At 45.1% G+C, this 20,359-nt stretch overlaps 1 protein-coding gene across 1 annotated transcript in view; it reads right to left on the bottom strand.

Annotated features, from left to right (window-relative positions):
• PIK3R4 (phosphoinositide-3-kinase regulatory subunit 4) overlaps nt 1-9,820 on the bottom strand; it is a 69,044-nt gene extending 59,224 nt beyond the window's left edge. Inside the window, exon 1 of the mRNA XM_068236273.1 lies at nt 9,715-9,820. Coding sequence (XP_068092374.1) covers nt 9,715-9,788 — 74 coding nt within the window. The 5' untranslated portion in view covers nt 9,789-9,820. The remainder of the gene's footprint in view (nt 1-9,714) is intronic.
• Between the last annotated feature and the right edge of the window lie 10,539 nt (nt 9,821-20,359).

The raw sequence follows: 20,359 nt of genomic DNA, 5'->3' as shown, positions 1-20,359 counted from the left end.
TTGGAAGCCTCTAAATCCTCAAGCGGTCAAGAGGCTTTCCTTGTCCTCCTGAATACCACCGTTGCAGCACACGGACTAGGGGAACATATCCAACAAGAACTTGTCAGATACGTTATCATGGCCAGACTTCTCGCTGTGTAAGAGCATGGCCATATTGCACCTGCTCAGTAAGTCTGGGACGCGGCAGTGGTCGAGGAGGAAACTGAAAAGCCCTGGAGAAAGTGTGATTCCTGATTGCATTTCAAATTGGCATGGGTGTTGCTGGCCTCCTCTTCAGTGAGTCATCAGATTGATCACGTCTTTTGGTCCTGGAGGGGTGGGGGTGTTTTTACCACAAGATCATTAAGGCCTGGTTCACATTTGCGGTTTTTTTACGGAACGTAACCGGAATGTATACTGTACAAACGGAACGGATGTGAATGGATCCAATGTTAACCTGAGGATCCATTCACATGCGTCCATTGGTACGGATATGTTCCAGCCCCCGGATCCCAAAAATGCCGCAGGCCCTAATTTTGCGTACCGTTCTGCCTAGCGGAACAGATCCGGACAAAAATGCAGCAGCATTGGGGGCAATGGGAAACGGAACGTTTCTTCACACTAGTGAAGAAACGGACCATTCCAAGGGGGATGGGGGCATGCGACGACGCAAATCTAGCGACGGGAGGGTGAGGGGAGGGTGCAGCAGCCGGGCAGGTGGGCGAGGGAGGGTTAATACATAACAAATCTTCCGCAGCAGCCGGCGGTAGAGGCTTCAGTCTTCTTCCGCGTCATGTGACTGGTCACATGACGCACTGTGTAATCACAGCTGAAGAGGAGGAAGCCTCTACCGCCGGCTGCTGCAGAAGATTAGGTAAGAATTTGCTGAGTGAAAACGGATCTGATCAATCATTGATCAGATCAGTTTTCATTATATGAACGGGCCACGGACTGAGCCATCCGGATCCGGTGAAGCGGACACCGGACCCGTTCATCGGATCAGTTTGGCACGAAACGCAGATGTGAACCGGGCCTAAGTGGTGAAATGATTGATTCAACAAAATATTGGCATCTATACAAAAACATATGACAATCTTAAAGAAAACCTGAACTGAACATTAAAAGTCAAAATAAGCATACACAAGTCATACTTACCTTCCATGTAGTCTACTCCTCAGTGTCTTTCTCCTGTCCCACGTCCTGTTTGTTCACTGTGATCAAGGGAATTTTCCGTCCTCCATTTTGAAAATGGCCATTACCTATAACAACTTTCTGGTCAGCACACAGTTAAACTGTAACATTGCCCACTTGAGCCATAGGGAAACATGGACATTACCTGGTACAGCAGTTTTCCTCTCAGCTATAACTGACAGCAACTGATATAGTTCAGATCTGACAAAATATTGTCAGAACTGGAAGGGATTATTGTCAGAAGAAAATGGTGAGCTTCTGAGAGGAACTGATGGCAAGGTAACTATGTAATGTTCATTTGAAGTTACCTCGTGTTTATTTTAAATATTTTTACTCAGTACAGGTTCTCTTTAACTGTTTTACTACTTTCAGGTAGTAAGAGTGCTACTTATTCTGTTCATAGTATTTAAAATCTGTTGGCTCGTATACTATATGGAAGTGGCAAGATTGGCCAATCGTCACACAATTGAAAATTGGATGTGTGTACGCACTCCACGTGTGCATTTCACTATGCATATCGCCTTATGCATGTGAACCCATTGGCCATACAAATTTATGGGCATGTTCACATCTATGCGTTGTGGTGGATCATGTCATCCTAATGCACTTTTTACAGGGCATTCCTGGATATTGTATGAAAAAGCTTACTTGCTCATGCTATGAAAACAACGTGTGCCTTTTAACATGCAGAATGTGCACTGCATTATAGCATGTATTATGCTCAGGTTGTAGTACAGGCTTTTTGCAATGCAGAAAGTATGAACTTAGCCTAAGGACTCTTTTACACTTAATGTGTTGGTACGCGTAAGTATGCATTTTTCTATAGCAATGCATTGTAAAAAAGCTTTCAGTTAAAATGCGTATAGTGGAAACTGTGCCATAGGAAAACATGGGCATTACTCTGAAAATCAGTTTTCTTTCAGTTATAACTGAGAGCAAATGACTGAGGACTCGTTTCTATATGGAACCGCAATAGCAGGGACAGCAGACAGTGCATAGATTGCACTGTCTGCAGTTTTCATTAATGCACGTCGATTCAGCGCAGAATAGCCGCGCATGGTTTGCTGCATTACAGGGTGCTTCAGCCCGCGATCCCATTCAGTAAGGAATGGGTTCTCAAGCCCCACCCCCCACGACTGGAAGTGATGCGAAGCGCTGTAAGGGCCTGTTTCCACTACACGCGGATTCTGGATGCAGAAAAATTGACTCCAATGAATGCCTATGGGAAATCTGCCAGGGCTGTGGAGTCGGTACAAAAATCCTCCGACTCCTCAGGTTAGAATTCCTCCGACTCCTCTAATTTGCATATTACAATCTTGTTGATTGAAAGTATGTGCATCTCTTACCTGCCAACGCTTAGGAATTTCAAAAGACAACTGAACTGAGAGGGATATGGAGGCTGCCATATTTATTCCCTGTTAAACAATACCAGTTGGCCACACTTGGGGGGGGTCGCCTGCGCCACTCAGCCTCCCCCTCCGGGGTGCTTCTGTGGTTCCCTCAGCCCTGAGCTCTAAAGCTTGGGGTGACCCATGCTTCACTGCTTTCTCATGTGGTGCCAAGTTAATGCGCATGTAGCAGAACGCAATGGACGTTAAGGTAAGTGCCTGTTTTTAATATTGGGAGGTTGGAGCGGACGGCTCCCCTCTGCGCTGGCCACGCTTAGGGGGGGGGGGGTGTCGCCTGCGCCACCCAGCATCCCCCTTCGGGGTGCTTCTGTGGTTCCCAGAGTGCCTGGGACCCCGCAGTCCCCCGGTTGTATGGGGCATTGGGAAGCCTCCCCGTGGCGCTCCTGGATAGTGCTAATGTGGCATGAACTAATTCCCACAGGGCGACTGCTTTTCGGTATTCGTTTTTTTGATCCTGCATAGTTTGGCGTGCGAAAGCAAATGCATATTTGCATGAGCATTGCCTCATGAATAGCCAATTGAGCCAGATTTGCAGAGCCAGACTTGCTAGGGTTAAAACTTGGTGTTAGAGCACGCATACATTTTTCCTCAGGTAAGCATAAACAATACCAGTTACCTGGCTATCCAGCTGATCTTCTGCCTCTAATACTTTTAGTTATAGACTTAGGCCTCGATCACATCATACACGCTTCCTTGCAAATTTGGAAGCGCTTATGACGTGGTAACATGCAAAAACGGCAGAAGGGTATAGACAGCCCTTCTGCCACTCACATCAAATGCGCTATTATGCGCTTGCGTACTGCTGCATGCATTCTGCCCGCAGGCGCAGAGCTGACCCATTCACTGTCAATGGATGGGATCAGCAGTGCAGCTGGTAGCAGCGCAGATGGCGTGCGATCGTACACGTTGCGTTCCGATCGCACGGCCATCTGCACTGCATAGATGTGAACGAGGCCTAAAACTAGTCCTTGGTAAGAGTACTCGTAGAAGGTACAGACAGGAACAAAGAACATCTATCAGGCCCTAGGCAATGTAACACTATGTACATGTAAGAGTGATGTGCAGGTACTCTGCAGGAGAATGAGGGGATTCTTCCTCCATTACACAATCTTCATGTACAATCTACACCTCTGTGTTCAATGTGCACAACATTCTCAGTGGATTCCATGCAGCTCTGTGGAGAGTGCATATGTAGAGTATAGGACTACTGTGTAACAAAGTAAACCTGAGAGATGAAAGTTTTATACATACCTGGGGCTTCCACCAGCCCTCTTCAGGCTATTCAGTCCCTCGCTGTCCTCCTGGATCTTCTGTTATGGGTGCAGGTACTTGAGCCTGTCAGGCATGTAGTGCATGCACACACTCCACTGTCAGGAACATACTACACCTGATTAGCACTATTGCGCAGATGCAGATCGCTCCTGGTTGTGGAAGCGACACGCGGCCAGACTGCACTGACTGGCTGTATTACCAGGACTCATAGCTGAAGATCCAGGTGGTGGAAGAGGACAGCTAGGGAGGGACTGATTGCCTGAAGGGGGCTGGAGGAAGCCCCAGGTATTTATAAAACTTTTCTTCTCATCCGTCTCAGTTACCCTTTAATTCGTAGTCACCAAACCAAATTTTAACAACATATCAAATTATTTTATTTCATGAGCAAAAGGAGTGCATAAATCAGCATCAAGAATTATTTCCATCTCATTGACCATCTCTATTATTGACACAGCTACACATCAGGCTTTATTCTTACAGCATAGATGTTATTTAGTATATATAAAAGCTTCCTGTGGACACAACATATCTACAGTCACAATCAGTTATGTATATATGACTTTAAAAATACGGGGACTGCTTTATTGAAGCAGCACAAGTAACTCTTTTTGATTGGTTTATTTCATTTTTGTGGGTTAAGCGCGTGTGTGTGTGTGTGTGTGTGTGTGTGTGTGTGTGTGTGTGTGTGTGTGTGTGTGTGTGTGTGTGTGTGTGTGTGTGTGTACGATTATCTGAGAAATAGAACATTGTATTATATTTTCTATTTGAATTACAGTTTAAATTCATTAGGAGTCGGAGTCTGTGCGTTTTTTCCTGACTCCGACTCCAGGTACTCAAAAATTGCTCCGGCTCCACCTCCACAGCCCTGAAATCTGCATCAGAAAAATCATGTTTAGTGAAAACAGGCCCATCAGCATTCACTGGAGTCAGTTTTCTGCATCCAGAATCCGCGTGTAGTAGAAACAGGCCCTTATAGAAATAAGCATTTATGTTGGGTACACACGTTGCGATTTCCCGCTCGATCCACGGGATCAATTATTTCTGACACGTTTGATCGGGTTTCGATCGATACAGCCATCGATTTTGCATGTTAAGTATGCAAAATCGACTGCTGTATCAATCGAAACCCGGTCGCAAATGTCGGAAATAATCGATCGATCCCACGGATCGAGTGGGAAGTCGCAACGTGTGTACCCAGCATTAGTGTTAAAGAGCCCTAACTGAATTTTCTCCCAGAGAAACATTTTAGGCTCTTTATGTAAGGAGGTGTCCAATGCACCCTCCCCCGTCACAGCAGGGATCAGAAATCTCCACAAGCAGAGCAATAATGTGCAGGACCTCCTGCAAATCCCAACAATAGGTGTGACAAGAGCAGATGTTTCAATATACAATGAGTGGACGCAATCTCCTTCCCTCAAAGCAATAGCAATTCCATAAGAGATTACAGCAAGCAGGGTGTGGTCTGCTATTAGTGGTGGGATAACAGTTTTTTTGTACAATAAATACTCCAATTTTCTTGACAACAATTCAGTGCTTACTGTTTGGCTCTATATAGTGCATGGAATATAGGCAAATATTCCATGTTTTGTTTTAAGTGGGTATAGAGCATAATCTTTTCATCACAGTGTTACTACAGAAACTGGCAAATGGAAGAGTCAAAAGGCCATATGCACACAGTGGTGTGGAGTGAGGCTGCTTAGTAACGTAGCTTACTGCAGTGCATATGTGACGTTTACTGCTAATTTGTATACACAGGATATTACCAATATGTCTGCTTCCATGAAAGTAGGAAGTAGAAACTGGAGATTTATTGCAGGATTTGTATCAGCTGTAATGCTGGGCATACACGGCGTCAAGGGAAGGCTTATCAATCGAGCCTGATGGCCTGGAGTTGAGGTCTCTCTGAGGAATCCAGATTGTGCGGTAACCACAATGAAAAGACAATAGTGGTAAGTCAAAAATACTTAAAAAAAACCAACCCATGAATGCCGAAGTGAAGAACATCATCATCGGAGGACACCCATGCCTACATTAGATTTTGCTAGTTAATAGCTTTGGGCAACGAGAATCTAGCTGGTGTACACAACTCGACACACAATACAAAACAATTAATTCTTATGTCACATCACCAAGTACTATTTTACCTTCCTAAAACAGAAGGTATCTGCAAGAATTAAGTCACATGAGCCAGACGTTGCTCCCATAATGCTGCCATCAATCAGTAAACACATGCTGAGTTATGGTGCATACACATCCAATTTTGATTGGCCAGTCACTGACCAATTTTACCATCGCCTTGTAGTATGAGGGCTAACAGACTTTAAATACTATTAACCAGGGATGTGGAGTCGGAGTTGGAGTCTGGGAAATTTAGGGCACCAGGAGTCGGAGTTGGAGTCGTGGTTTCAAAAACTGAGGAGTCGGGAGTCGGAGTCGCATGATTTTTGTACAAAATCCACAGCCCTGTTAAGTATTAGACTAAGGAGTCGGAGTTGAGGAGTCGGAGTCTGAGCAATTTTGGGTAGTCGGAGTCGTGGTTTCAGAAACTGAGGAGTCTGAGTCGGAAGATTTTTGTACCGACTCCACAGCCCTGCTATTAACAGATTGTGTAGGCAAGCTCTCATACTACAAGGAAGTGGAAAAATTGGCCAATCAAAATTGGATGTGTGTACCACATTTTAGGGAGGCACTAGCAGATCAAACAGTCTACCAGACCCTGCAGCAGCAAGGCTGAAGCAGGGCCGTTTCTAGCCTGTCACTCCAGGCAAGAAATCTTGTGTGGCTAGTGCACACTTGAATGCGGTTTCCCTATGCAGATAAAAACTGACAGCAGTGAAGCATTGCACGCATTTTCTCTATCAACTACATGTGATAAAACATGCACGTTTTCACACATACAGAAAAAAAACGCACAGAGGAAACTGACAGATGAGTGTGCTCCCTGTCCCAGCTTCCTATTACAGCAGAACTGGCTCAGCAGACCCTCCATTATCACTACAGTACACAGGACTTGGGGAGAAGGAGGAAAGACAGGGGGCAGGGTGCTGCACACAAGACCCTGCGGTACTTTTCCGTTAGCCGGGCGCATCCGCTAGGTGCCAGCAGAGTTACATCTTTCCCTACTATCCATGGCGGCCTGGAGGGGGAATAGCAATTAACGCCACCTCAGCGATCGCTATCTTTCCCTACTATCCATGGCATTAATTACTATTCCCCCTCCAGGCCACCATGGATAGTAGGGAAAGATGTGATGTAACTCTGCTGCCACCTAGTGGATGCGCCCGGCTAACGGAAAAGTACCAACCCTGCTGCACACTGAAATAGTGACTGTACAAAAAACTTTGTATGATTTCTTATCAGTGGCTGAGCAGTCATTAGAACAGTTGTGCAGAGAAAAGAATTATCTTAACCCATTCAGGTTCCGTCGTTTTCACTTGAGAAATGTACACCTCCCATTCATTAGCCTATAACTTTATCACTACTTATCACAATGAACTGATCTATATCTTGTTTTTTCCGCCACCAATTAGGCTTTCTTTGGGGGGTACATTTTGCTAAGAGCCACTTTACTGTAAATGCATTTTAACAGGAAGAATAAGAAAAAACCGGAAAAAAATCATTATTTCTCAGTTTTCAGCCATTATAGTTTTAAAATAATACATGCCTCCATAATTAAAACTCACGTTTTGTATTTGCCCATATGTCCTGGTTATTACACCGTTAAAATTATGTCCCTATCACAATGTATGGCAACAATATTTTATTTGGAAATAAAGGTGCATTTTTTCCGTTTTGCATCCATCACTATTAACAAGTTTAAAATAAAAAAAAAAATATAGAAATATTTCATCTTTACATTGATATTTAAAAAGTTTAGACCCTTAGGTAAATATTTACATGTTTTTTTTTTTTATTGTAATGGTTTTTTTTTTATATTAAACATTTTATTTGGGTATTTTTGGAAGGGTGGGATGTAAAGTATAGTTTTATAATGTAATTGTGTGTTATGTTTAACTTTTTTTTTAATTTTAGTTGTAGTTTTACTTTTTGGCCACAAGATGGCGGCCATGAGTTTGTTTACATGACGTCACTCTAAGCGTAACACACGCTTCGAGTGACTCGCGGTAGCGCGCATGGTTCCTGGACGTAGTTTCTACGTCCAGGAACCAAAATTGGTTAAAGTGGATCCGAGATGAAAAACTAACTATAACAAGTAACTTGTCTATATATCTTATCTAAAGTTTAGATAGTTTACACAGCAAATCTAGCTGCAAACAGCTTCAACAGAATATGGATTATTTCTTCCTGTGATACAATGACAGCAGCCATGTGGTCTGTAAACATTACACATGGGCAAAGCTGATAACATCTCCAGCTCTCTGCCTGTGACAAATTCACTCTGCTCTCCTCCTCCCCTCTGCCTCTGAAATCTCAGGCTAGTAACCTCCTCCTGCCCAGACTGATCTCCCATAAGCCCTTGCTACAGTGCCAAAGCTTTCTGAAAAGCTGTGGGCGAGGCTTGTTCAGTTTATAGGAAATTAGAGTATTAAAACAAAACAAACAAAAAAAATATTTGGCTTGAGGAATGCCCTATAAACTATATGAAAGGAACACAATTATGCAATGAGTAAAAGTTTATCTCAGATCCACCTTAAAGAGGAACTCCAGTGAAAATAATGTAATAAAAAAGTGCTTCATTTTTACAATTATTATGTATAAATGATTTAGTCAGTGTTTGCTCATTGTAAAATCTTTCCTCTCCCAGATTCACATTCTGACATGTATTACATGGTGACATTGTTACTGTGGGCAGGTTATGTAGCTGCTCCTAGCTGTTCTGGCTGTTACAGACAGCTGTAAACAGCTATTTCCTGTCTGTGAACCTTGTTACATTGTGGCAGTTTGCCCAGAGTACCGCGGTCCCAGAGCTTCTTGTAGGAGGGGTTTCACCACAATATCAGTCATACAGCGCCCCCTGATGGTCTGTTTGTGAAATGCAATAGATTTGTCATGTAAAAGAGGGTATCAGCTACTGATTGGGATAAAGTTAAATTCTTGGTCGGAGTTTCTCTTTAAGGTAGCCATACACCGCTCGATTTGCAGAGAGGGATCGTATGGCTACCTTTACTGCAGATTGTGAATCGATTTCAGCATGAAACCGATCACAATCTGTGGTGGCGCTGCTGCTGCCCCCTCCCCCCGCATACATTACCTGATCTGGCCGGCGCGAGTCCTCCCGGTCACCGATGTCTTCTTCTCCGCTGGGTTTGGCGTTCCGGTCTGGCTGGCTTCACTTCTTTCTGTCCGGGGAAGTTTAAACAGTAGAGGGCGTCGATGCCGGGACAGGAAGTGAAGCCAGCCAGATCGGAACGCGGAACCCAGCGGAGAAGAGACAGCGGTGACCGGGAGGACTCACGCCGGCCGGAGCAGGTAATGCATTGCCGCTGTATTGCATCGGTCGTCGGGCATTCGAACGCTGCTATCGACGCACTCCCGACCCGCAGGCGATCGAGAAAAATCTTCAGCACGGACACATTGACGGTAACTATTGATTTTGGACGGAAATCAATCGTTCTGTCAGCGTGTGCGCGACAATTTCACAGCATATTCGATCACAGTGATCGATACTGCTGTATATCGGCGTGAAAATCGTTAGGTGTAGGGCCCCTTACACTCTGCACCCTTAGTTGTCATAGCCCCTTCAGCTGGCAGTGATGAGGGGCGGCCCCCAGCGCAGAGCCCCGCACCGCATCCAGGAAGCGGGGACTTGTTGCTGTGACACCTGAGATACAGCAGCACACATCAGATCAGAAGCCTGACATATGGCGAGCAAAGAAGCCGTGCGTGCTGCCGCCACACGTACCTGAGCCGGTGTCTCCTCTCCGCTGTCTCCGAGCACTGCCTGAGTCTTGTCTCTACCGGAAGCAACGCTGCCATACACTTCCCTAGCTGCGCTTGTCCCGGCCCCCAGCTCCGCTAACAACCAGTCAGCACTAGGTGCAGAGGCATCCAATAGCGGGGCGGCTCTCATACAGTCTCTGTTGTGATAAATCTGCGCCAATGGTTGGCTTGTGACAGAGAGGTACAGGAAAGGACTGAGAGCTTCGTGTATATAGAGGTGGAACTGGAAGCAGCATGGAATAAAGTGGGCAACAGACAGTGAGTGTTGTAGCTATCTGGAGGCTGGAATAAGGGGCAGTAGGGGGAGCAGCTTGGTAGGAGGTAGCTATCTAGAGATTGAAAGTAAAGAGACAGCAGAGGAAGCAGAGTAGAAGGAAGGGGATAGCTGAGGAAGTAGCATGAAAGGCTGGTAAATGGAAGGCAGGGGACAACCAAGGAACAGCATGAAAGGATAATAATAATAAAGGATATGGCTATCTGGAGGTTGGAATGAAGGGAAGCAGCTTGGAAGGATGTTGCTATCTAGATGTTGGAAGGAAAGACACAGTAGGGAGAGTGGAAGGAAGGTGATAGCTGAGGAAGATGCATGAAAATCTGTAGATAGATACCACCTAGAGAATGCAAGGAAGGAGACAACAGGGACAGCATGGAGGGATGTAGTGAATAGGGTGGAAGGAAGGGGACAGCAGAGGAAGCTGTGTGGAAGGAGGAAGTAGCATGAAAAGCTGTAGATACCACCTAGAGAATGCAAGGAGGGATGTAGTGAATAGGTTGGAAGGAAGGGGACAGCAGAGGAAGCAGCATGAAAAGCTGTAGATACCACCTGGAAAATGAAAGGAAGGGGACAACAGAGGGACAGCATGGAAGGATGTAGTGAATAGGGTGGAAGGACGGGGACAGCAGAGGAAGCTGTGTGGAGAGTGGAAGGAAGGGGATAGCTGAGGAAGCAGCATGAAAGGCTGTGTAGATACATGGTGAATGGAAAGAAGGGGACAACAGAGGAACAGCATGGAAAGATATGGCTATCTGGAAACTGGAATGAAGGGGAGAGGCGTGGAAGGATGGAGCTGGAGGGAACAAAGAAGAAGAGAACAGTGGATTAATTGCATAGGGAACAGCATTGAAGTTTGGCCTCATCTGGATGGTGGTAATAAGAAGGAGCAGTTTGGGAGCATGTGGCTATCTAAAGGTTGGAAGGAAAGGGACAGCAGAGGAAGCTGTGGGGAGAGAGTGGAAGGAAGGGGATAGTTGAGGAAGCCGCATGAAAGGCTGTTAATACCTGGAAAATGGAAGGACGGGAACAACAGAGTAACAACAGGAAAAGATGTAGTGATGAGGGTGGAAGGAAGCGGACAGCAGAATAACCAGCATGAAAGGATGTATCTGGGGGCTAGAAGGAAGATGATCGCAATAGACTAGCATGGAAGGAAGTTGGGCAGCACTGTGGCATATTGGTTAGCGCTTTTGCCTTGCAGCACTGGGTTCCCTGGTTCGAATCCCAGCTAGGTCAACGTCTGCAAGGATTGAATGTTCTCCCTGTGTCGGTTTCCTCCAGGCACTCAGATTTTCTTCCACATCCCAAAAACATACAGATAAGTTAATTGGCTTCCCCCTAAAAATTGGCCCTAGACTATGATACATACACTACATGATACATACATAGACATATGACTGTGGTAGGGATTCGATTGTGAGCCCCTCTGAGGGACAGTTAGTGACAATATACTCTGTACAGCGCAGCGTAATATGACAGCGCTATACAAATACTCAAAATAAATAAGTTGTCCTATGGAGGGTGGAAGGATTTAAAATGATGAACACAAGAACACTATGAAAGGATGTTTTGATCTGGAGAGTAGAAGGAAGGGAATAGTGGAGTGGTAGAGGAAATATATGGCCATCTGCAAGGTGGAAGGAAAGGGAAAACAAAGGATGCAGCATTTAAAGATGCAGTTATCTGGTGGGTGCAATGGGGCAGAAGATAAGGCTGCGTAGAATGCTATAGTTATTTGGAAGATGGAAGTAATAGCACAGCAGAGTGTATAGCGCAAATAGAAGTAAGCAGCAAATTAGTGCAAGTCTTCCCTGCAAAAATATAAACTGCCATGGAACATAGAGCAGTGGCATCCTAAAGGTGGCCACTAACGATACAATCTTTTTCATCCAATCTTACCATTTCTATGTAATAGACTGCTTATAGTACCTATTCAATATATTTACTCTTCTACTACAGAGATTTGGTAAGATTGGATGAAAAAGATTGGATGGTTAGTGGCCACCCTTACAATAGTGAACGGGAGCCTAACCTCCAGAAATAATACCAGTGGTTGGATGTGCTCCCATTGAGCTGCTCTGCATTCCGGAGCATTTTATTAACAAATAAAACATCTCATAGGGCTGGTGCACACCGAGCGGGTTTTCTCGCGTTTTTACAGCCGCTTGCGGTGCGGATCCGCTAGGGTAATGTATTTCAATGGGGTGGTCACACCAGAGGCGGGGGCGTTTTGCTGAAACGCATACTCCCAGGCTGAGGCATTTTTTGGATTGCGGAGGCATTTCTGCCTCCAATGTTAAGTATAGGAAAACCGCAAACCACTCTGAAAAACGCCAGTTCAGAGCGGTTTTGCAAGCGTTTTTGTTACAGAAGCTGTACAGTAACAGCTTTACTGTAACAATATATGAAATCTACTACACCAAAAACGCTACCGAAAACCGCAAAGTGCTAGCTAAAATGCTTCATAAGCAATGCTTCAAAAACCACTAGCGTTTTGCGGGTCTGCTAGCGGTTTTTGGTGTGAACCGGGCCATACAGTTAAAATGTGCAGTACTCTGATCTACCACTAGGAGGCAAGTTCCCAGGGTTTAGTTGGGCTTTACAGCAAACCTAATGTAGTCTTCAATTGTTCTCATCTCTGTCCTGTTCTACAAGCTAAGCCTAAAGGTTCATACACACCTACCAACTATCTGTCCAACTATCTGCCAAACTTGTCTCTTGCTGGGCATACATGGCTCGATTTTGCCGCCCAATTCTGCGCCCGATCGTTTTCTCTTATCTTCCGCAAGATTCTCTTATTTTTTCCCATTGTTCTCCATGCAGAATCGAGCGCGGAAACGATCGGGCGGGAGATCGGACATGTCGGAAATGATACATCGAGCCATCTAAATGGCTCAGAATCGAGTCGTGTGTTCCCAGCATTAAGCCCCATTCACACGCTCAACAGAGGTCTTTTATGCAGCAAAATGATCAAACAGCTTTTGTTGTGAAACAAGTTGAAACAACTAAAAAAAGTATTTTGCTATTGTTCAAAAAGCTGATAAGAAGTCAATCCAACTGTTGGATTGACTTCTTCTCAGCTTTTTGAACAATAGCAAAAGACTTTTTAGTTTTTTTCAACTTTTTTTACAACAAAAGCTGTTTGACAATTGACCTCTGTTGAGCGTGTGAATGGGGCTTACAGACAGGTTTTGGCAGAAAGTTGGTTGGTGTGTATGAACTTTTAGTAACATTGTTTCATTAATACACTGTTAGCTCTCTCTATTGGCCCAAACTGCAGAATGTATCAGATCTACTGTATGTCATGGAACGTCCATCTTGCACTCCGCAAATTCTAAAAATGGCATTGCCTGTATCTGATTCTTTTTCTGTCTCTAAGGGCTCTTTCACATTAGGGCAGATTTTCTGCGTTTCAACGCAAAGGATAAAGTTTGCGTTACCCAAGGTGAAATAAAAGTCCATAGACTTTCATTTTAGCTTTCACATATAACGCAGCCTTTTTGTGCGTTGCGTTACACTGCACCCAGGCGCAGTTTTTCGGCCAACGCTAGCTTTATGCGTTGCAATGTTAGTCAATGTAAAACGCACACTATGCGCGTTTTTAATCCGTTAACGCAGGCAATCAGTCCCAGAATGCAACAGAGGAACAATGTAGAAAGTTGAAAACTAAAAGAAAAAAAAATTACCTGCGTTTTCCTATGTCCTGTAACGCATTGAAAACGGATTAAAAACGCACACTCACTGCAGTGCACTGCAGTGCAAAACGCATAAAAACGCATACAACAAAACGTATGCTTTGAGCGTTCTCCAACGCAAGCTCTGATGTGAAAGAGCCCTAAACAGTTTATTTGTCCTTATAAAGTCTTGTACACATGCTAGACAAATCTCGGCTGAGGCAGCCATTCATCTTTTTGGCCAACAATCTAACATGTGTACAGCTGCCTGCAAATTTTCTAACACTGGTGAACTTGCTAGCTTAATGATGCATCTACCCTATATTTTAGGGGAGTGCTAGGGAAGTATATTTCAAGATATATGTACACAAAATCAACTACCTTTGCTCTCACGATGCATAACTGCTTTATTGTTCAAAATGATATCAAAACCACACATGAATATAACCCATAACATCACCCTCCTTAATTAAAATCATGCAGGCTTGAAAACATGGAGCGCTTCTCACACCCATACACTCCAACACATACAGCTCGAGACTTCTGGCCAGTTAATTCAATGCTGTCCGTGCTTCATGCACTCATGTGGGATCTGCTAATTAACAGTAATTTGCTCTCTTATGACAGGATCCTCCGTCTTCATCAACAGTCCTTCCAGGCTCCCTACGCTGTCAGCGTGCAGCATACAACTGCAGAGATGGCAACTTGGAACACTGCCCTCTCCTCTGAGGACAGCTGCCTCTGCAGCCTCTCCCTCTATTATAGATGACAGCCACACAGGTCATAAACTTGATTGCATAGCACTCGCCACCCTTCATCACCCCGCTCTGTATACAGAAGCAGAACAAATAGACACCAGGAAATGTGGGTGCACTGTGCACCACCTTAGGCTGTAATGTGAATTACGGCTATAGAGGCGGTCAGAAGGTGATTTGGGCACCGGCGAAAGACGGAAGCCCAAATTACTGTACAATAGCTGGCAACCAAATTACGTCTTTCCCACTATCCCTGGCAGCCTGGATGAGGAATAGTAATTAACGCCGCTGGGACTTGTGCAGGAGCAGTGTGAGCCGTTTTATCCGCTTTATCCTGTGCCCAAATTTCCGGGCACATGTATGCCTGTATACGTCCCTCCTTAGGCTTGCAGAAGCGGTATCCTGCAGCTCACCACTGGCCTGCACTCCTGGGTTGCTGGGTTTTCACTTGCCGGCCAGAACGTTTGCTTTAGTGTGGGTATGGGGAGGCATGAAGCATCACAGCACTCTCCCTTTCTCTGCAATTAGACCGTGCCTGTATACGCGTTACGCCCCCCAATCACGTGGGCTTCGTCTGTGCATTCGCTGTAGGTTCCAGCTGCCTTCCACCCAGGGCTGTGGAGTCGGAGTCAAGGAGCCAGTTGCCGTTGTAACTGAGCCGCCGGGGGAAGAGTGGACTACGAGGGGCTGGAGAAAACCCAAGGTAAGTTCATTTGGCCATTTTGCTGTTCTGCTCAGGGACCCTTTAAGAATATTATGTATCTTACATGAATGATTTTCATTTGGTATTTTCCCAGGGAAAGCATGCTACATGCATCACTTTGACTTCGGCAAGTTCCTCTTAATAAATATTGAGCATCTAAACCTGTAGTTGCAAGCAGTGTAAATCTTCTTTATTTGGGAACAGTTAATCGATAAAACTAGCCTACAGGATTCAGCCCACACAGAGGCCTTACTCCTAGATTGTCACATAGACAAAAGTACACAGTTTATAAGCCTTGTAGCTGCAATTAATACATTCTAATAACTATAGTCTATGATATACACCTGATGTTGGTGTTAATAAAATGTTCCCTGCAATAGTGGCATGAAGGAGTGCCAAACATGTTTAACCACTTGAGGACCTAGGGCTTTCTACCCCTTAAGGACCGGCCACTTTTTTTCCATTCAGACCACTGCAGCTTTCACGGTTTATTGCTCGCTCATACAACCTACCACCTAAATGAATTGGCTCCTTTTCTTGTCACTAATAAAGCTTTCTTTTGGTGCTATTTGATTGCTCCTGCGATTTTTACTTTTTATTATATTCATCAAAAAAGACATGAATTTTGGCAAAAAAATGATTTTTTTAACTTTCTGTGCTGACATTTTTCAAATAAAGTAAAATTTCTGTATACATGCAGCGCGAAAAATGTGGACAAACATGTTTTTGATAAAAAAAAAAACCCATTCAGTGTATATTGGTTTGGGTAAAAGTTATAGCGTTTACAAACTATGGTGCAAAAAGTGAATTTTCCCATTTTCAAGCATCTCTGACTTTTCTGACCCCCTGTCATGTTTTATGAGGGGCTAGAATTCCAGGATAGTATAAATACCCCCCAAATGACCCCATTTTGGAAAGAAGACATCCCAAAGTATTCACTGAGAGGCATAGTGAGTTCATAGAAGATATTATTTTTTGTCACAAGTAAGCGGAAAATGACACTTTGTGAGGAAAAAAAAAAAAAAAAAAAGTTTCCATTTCTTCTAACTTGCGACAAAAAAAAATGAAATCTGCCACGGACTCACCATGCCCCTCTCTGAATACCTTGAAGGGTCTACTTTCCAAAATGGGGTCATTTGTGGGGTGTGTTTACTGTCCTGACATTTTGGGGGGTGCTAAATTGTAAGCACCCCTGTAAAGCCTAAAGGTGCTCATTGGACTTTGGACCCCTTAGCGCAGTTAGGCTGCAAAAAAGTGCCACACATGTGGTATTGCCGTACTCAGGAGAAGTAGTATAATGTGTTTTGGGGTGTATTTTTACACATACCCATGCTGGGTGGGAGAAATATCTCTGTAAATGACAATTTGTTAATTTTTTTTACACACAATTGTCCATTTACAGAGATCTTTCTCCCACTCAGCATGGGTATGTGTAAAAATACACCACAAAACACATTATACTACTTCTCCTGAGTACGGCGATACCATATGTGTGGCACTTTTTTGCACCCTAACTGCGCTAAAGGGCCCAAAGTCCAATGAGTACCTTTAGGATTTCACAGGTCATTTTTGTTTCAAGACTACTCCTCACGGTTTAGGGCCCCTAAAATGCCAGGGCAGTATAGGAACCCCACTAATGACCCCATTTTACAAAGAAGACACCCCAAGGTATTCCGTTAGGAGTATGGTGAGTTCATAGAAGATTTTATTTTTTGCCACAAGTTTGTGAAGAAAAACAATTCAAATCAATTTCCGCTAACTTGTGGCAAAAAATAAAATCTTCTATGAACTCACCATACTCCTAACGGAATACCTTTGGGTGTCTCCTTTCTAGAATGGGGTCATTTGTAGGGTTCCTATACTGCCCTGGCATTTTAGGGGCCCTAAACCGCGAGGAGTAGTCTTGAAACTAAATGTCGCAAAATGACCTGTGAAATCCTAAAGGTACTCATTGGACTTTGGGCCCCTTAGCGCACTTAGGGTGTAAAAAAGTGCCACACATGTGGTACCGCCGTACTCAGGAGAAGTAGTATAATGTGTTTTGTGGTGTATTTTTACACATACCCATGCTGGGTGGTAGAAATATCTCTGTACATGACAATTGTTTGATTTTTTTACACACAATTGTCCATTTACAGAGAGATTTCTCCCACCCAGCATGGGTATGTGTAAAAATACACCCCAAAACACATTATACTACTTCTCCTGAGTACGGCGATACCACATGTGTGACACTTTTTTTGCAGCCTAGGTGCGCTAAGGGGCCCAACGTCCTATTCACAGGTCATTTTGAGGCATTTGTTTTCTAGACTACTCCTCACGGTTTAGGGCCCCTAAAATGCCAGGGCAGTATAGGAACCCCACAAGTGACCCCATTTTAGAAAGAAGACACCCCAAGGTATTCCATTAGGTGTATGGCGAGGTCATCGAAGATTTTATTTTTAGTCACAAGTTAGTGAAAAATGACACTTTGTGAAAAAAAACCAATAAAAATCAATTTCCGCTAACTTTTGACAAAAAATAAAATCTTCTATGAACTCGTCATACACCTAACAGAATACCTTGGAGTGTCTTTTTTCTAAAATGGGGTCACTTGTGGGGTTCCTATACCGCCCTGGCATTTTACGGGCCCAAAACCGTGAGTAGTCTGGAAACCAAATGTCTCAAAATGACTGTTCAGGGGTATAAGCATCTGCAAATTTTGATGACAGGTGGTCTATGAGGGGCCGAATTTTGTGGAACCGGTTATAAACAGGGTGGCCTATTAGATGACAGGTTGTATTGGGCCTGATCTGATGGATCGGAGTGCTAGAGGGGTGACAGGAGGTGATTGATGGGTGTCTCAGGGGGTGATTAGAGGGGAAAATAGATGCACTCAATGCACTGGGGAGATGATCAGAAGGGGGTCTGAGGGGGATCTGAGGGTTTGGCCGAGTGATCAGGAGCCCACACAGGGCAAATTAGGGCCTGATCTGATGGGTAGGTGTGCTAGGGGGTGACAGGTAGTGACAGGAGGTGATTGATGGGTGTCTCAAGGTGTGATTAGTGGGGGGAATAGATGCAAGTAATGCAATGGCGAGGTGATCAGGGCTGGGGTCTGAGGGTGTGGGCGGGTGATTGGGTGCCCTAGGGGCAGATGGGGGTCTAATCTGATGGGTAGCAGTGACAGGGGGTGATTGATGGGTAATTAGTGGGTGTTTAGAGGAGAGAACAGATGCAATGCACTTGGGAGGTGATCTGACTGCGGGTCTGCAGGCGATCGGATGGTGTGGGTGGGTGATCAGATTGCCCGTAAGGGGCAGGTTAGGGGCTGATTGATGGGTGGCAGTGACAGGGGGTGATTGATGGGTGATAGGTGATTGGCAGGTGATCAGTGGATTATTACAGGGAAGAACAGATGTAATTAATGCACTGGCGAATTGATAAGGGGGGGTCAGAGGGCAATCTGAGCGTGTTGGCGGGTGATTGGGTGCCCGCAAGGGGCAGATTAGGGTCTGATCTGATAGGTAAAAGTGACAGGTGGTGATAGGGGGTGATTGATGGGTAATTAGTGGGTGTTTAGAGGAGAGAATAGATGTAAACAATGGATTTGGGAGGTGATCTGATGTCGGATCTGCGGGCGATCTATTGGTGTGGGTGGGTGATCAAATTGCCCGCAAGGGGCAGGTTAGGGGCTGATTGATGGGTGGCAGTGACAGGGGGTGATTGATGGGTGATAGGTGATTGGCAGGTGATTGACAGGTGATCAGTGGGTTATTACAGGGAAGAACAGATGTAATTAATGCACTGGCAAATTGATAAGGGGGGGTCAGAGGGCAATCTGAGCGTGTTGGCGGGTGATTGGGTGCCCGCAAGGGGCAGATTAGGGTCTGATCTGATAGGTAACAGTGACAGGTGGTGATAGGGGGTGATTGATGGGTAATTAGTGGGTGTTTAGAGGAGAGAATAGATGTAAACAATGGATTTGGGAGGTGATCTGATGTCGGATCTGCGGGCGATCTATTGGTGTGGGTGGGTGATCAGATTGCCCGCAAGGGGCAGGTTAGGGGCTGATTGTTGGGTGGCAGTGACAGGGGGTGATTGATGGGTGATTGACAGGTGATTGACAGGTTATCAGGGGGGATAGATGCATACAGTACACAGGGGGGGGGGTCCTGGGGAGAATCTGAGGGTTGGGGGGGTGATCAGGAGGGGGCAGGGGGGGGAGATAAAAAAAAAATAGCGTTGATAGATAGTGACAGGGAGTGATTGATGGGTTATTAGGGGGGTGATTGGGTGCAAACAGGGGTCTGGGGGGGTCTGAGGGGTGCTGTGGGCGATCAGTGGGCGGGGGGGGGGGCAGATCAGTGTGTTTGGGTGCAGACTAGGGTGGCTGCAGCCTGCCCTGGTGGTCCCTCCGACACTGGGACCACCAGGGCAGGAGGCAGCCTGTATAATACACTTTGTATACATTACAAAGTGTATTATACACTTTGTAGCGGCGATCGCGGGGTTAACATCCCGCCGGCGCTTCCGTATGGCCGGCGGGATGTTACGGCGGGTGGGCGGAGCCAGTTGCCGGGGGAAGCGCGCGTCATCAATGACGCGATCGCTCCCCCGGCATAGGAAAAGGACGCAACGCCCTAAGGCGTATTGCGGTCCTTAAGGCATCCACTTTGCCGCCGCCCATGGGCAGTGGGCGGTCGGCAAGTGGTTAAAGAGGAACTGTAGGGAGAATAACTTAATAAATAAAATAGCTTCTCAGTGTCCTCTTCACTCATTTTCTGCCTATCCTGAATTCTAACTTCCCTACTTGCGCATCACTGGTGCAATGGCCTTGACACAATAACACATTACATTAGTGATGAAGAAACGTGGGATGTCAGAACTAAGGATGTGTATACAACAGATGAAGAGGAAAGCGAGAAAACCCAAACACAGTTTATTCCAAAGACCTTCTGTTTTAAAGGGAACCCGTGCCGAACACCGGGTTCAAAAAGTTATTTACCTCAAGAATAGGAAACATCCAGGTTTCTATTGGAATTTCTTATCAGGGAGGGTCACACTGTAGTCACTTCCTGTCTGAGTCAGGACTGAGTCAGCCACTTACATACCTGATATTTAACTCTTTCAGGCAGAGAAAGAAAAAAATGAACACAGCACAGTTATTTGTGTGTTAGGCACAGTACAAACGCATGTCTATCTCATCATGTCACATGTCA

This window comes from Hyperolius riggenbachi, chromosome 5 (genome assembly GCF_040937935.1).
Source record: "Hyperolius riggenbachi isolate aHypRig1 chromosome 5, aHypRig1.pri, whole genome shotgun sequence".
Lineage (NCBI taxonomy): Eukaryota > Metazoa > Chordata > Amphibia > Anura > Hyperoliidae > Hyperolius > Hyperolius riggenbachi.
This window is presented reverse-complemented; position numbering and strand designations above follow the sequence as displayed.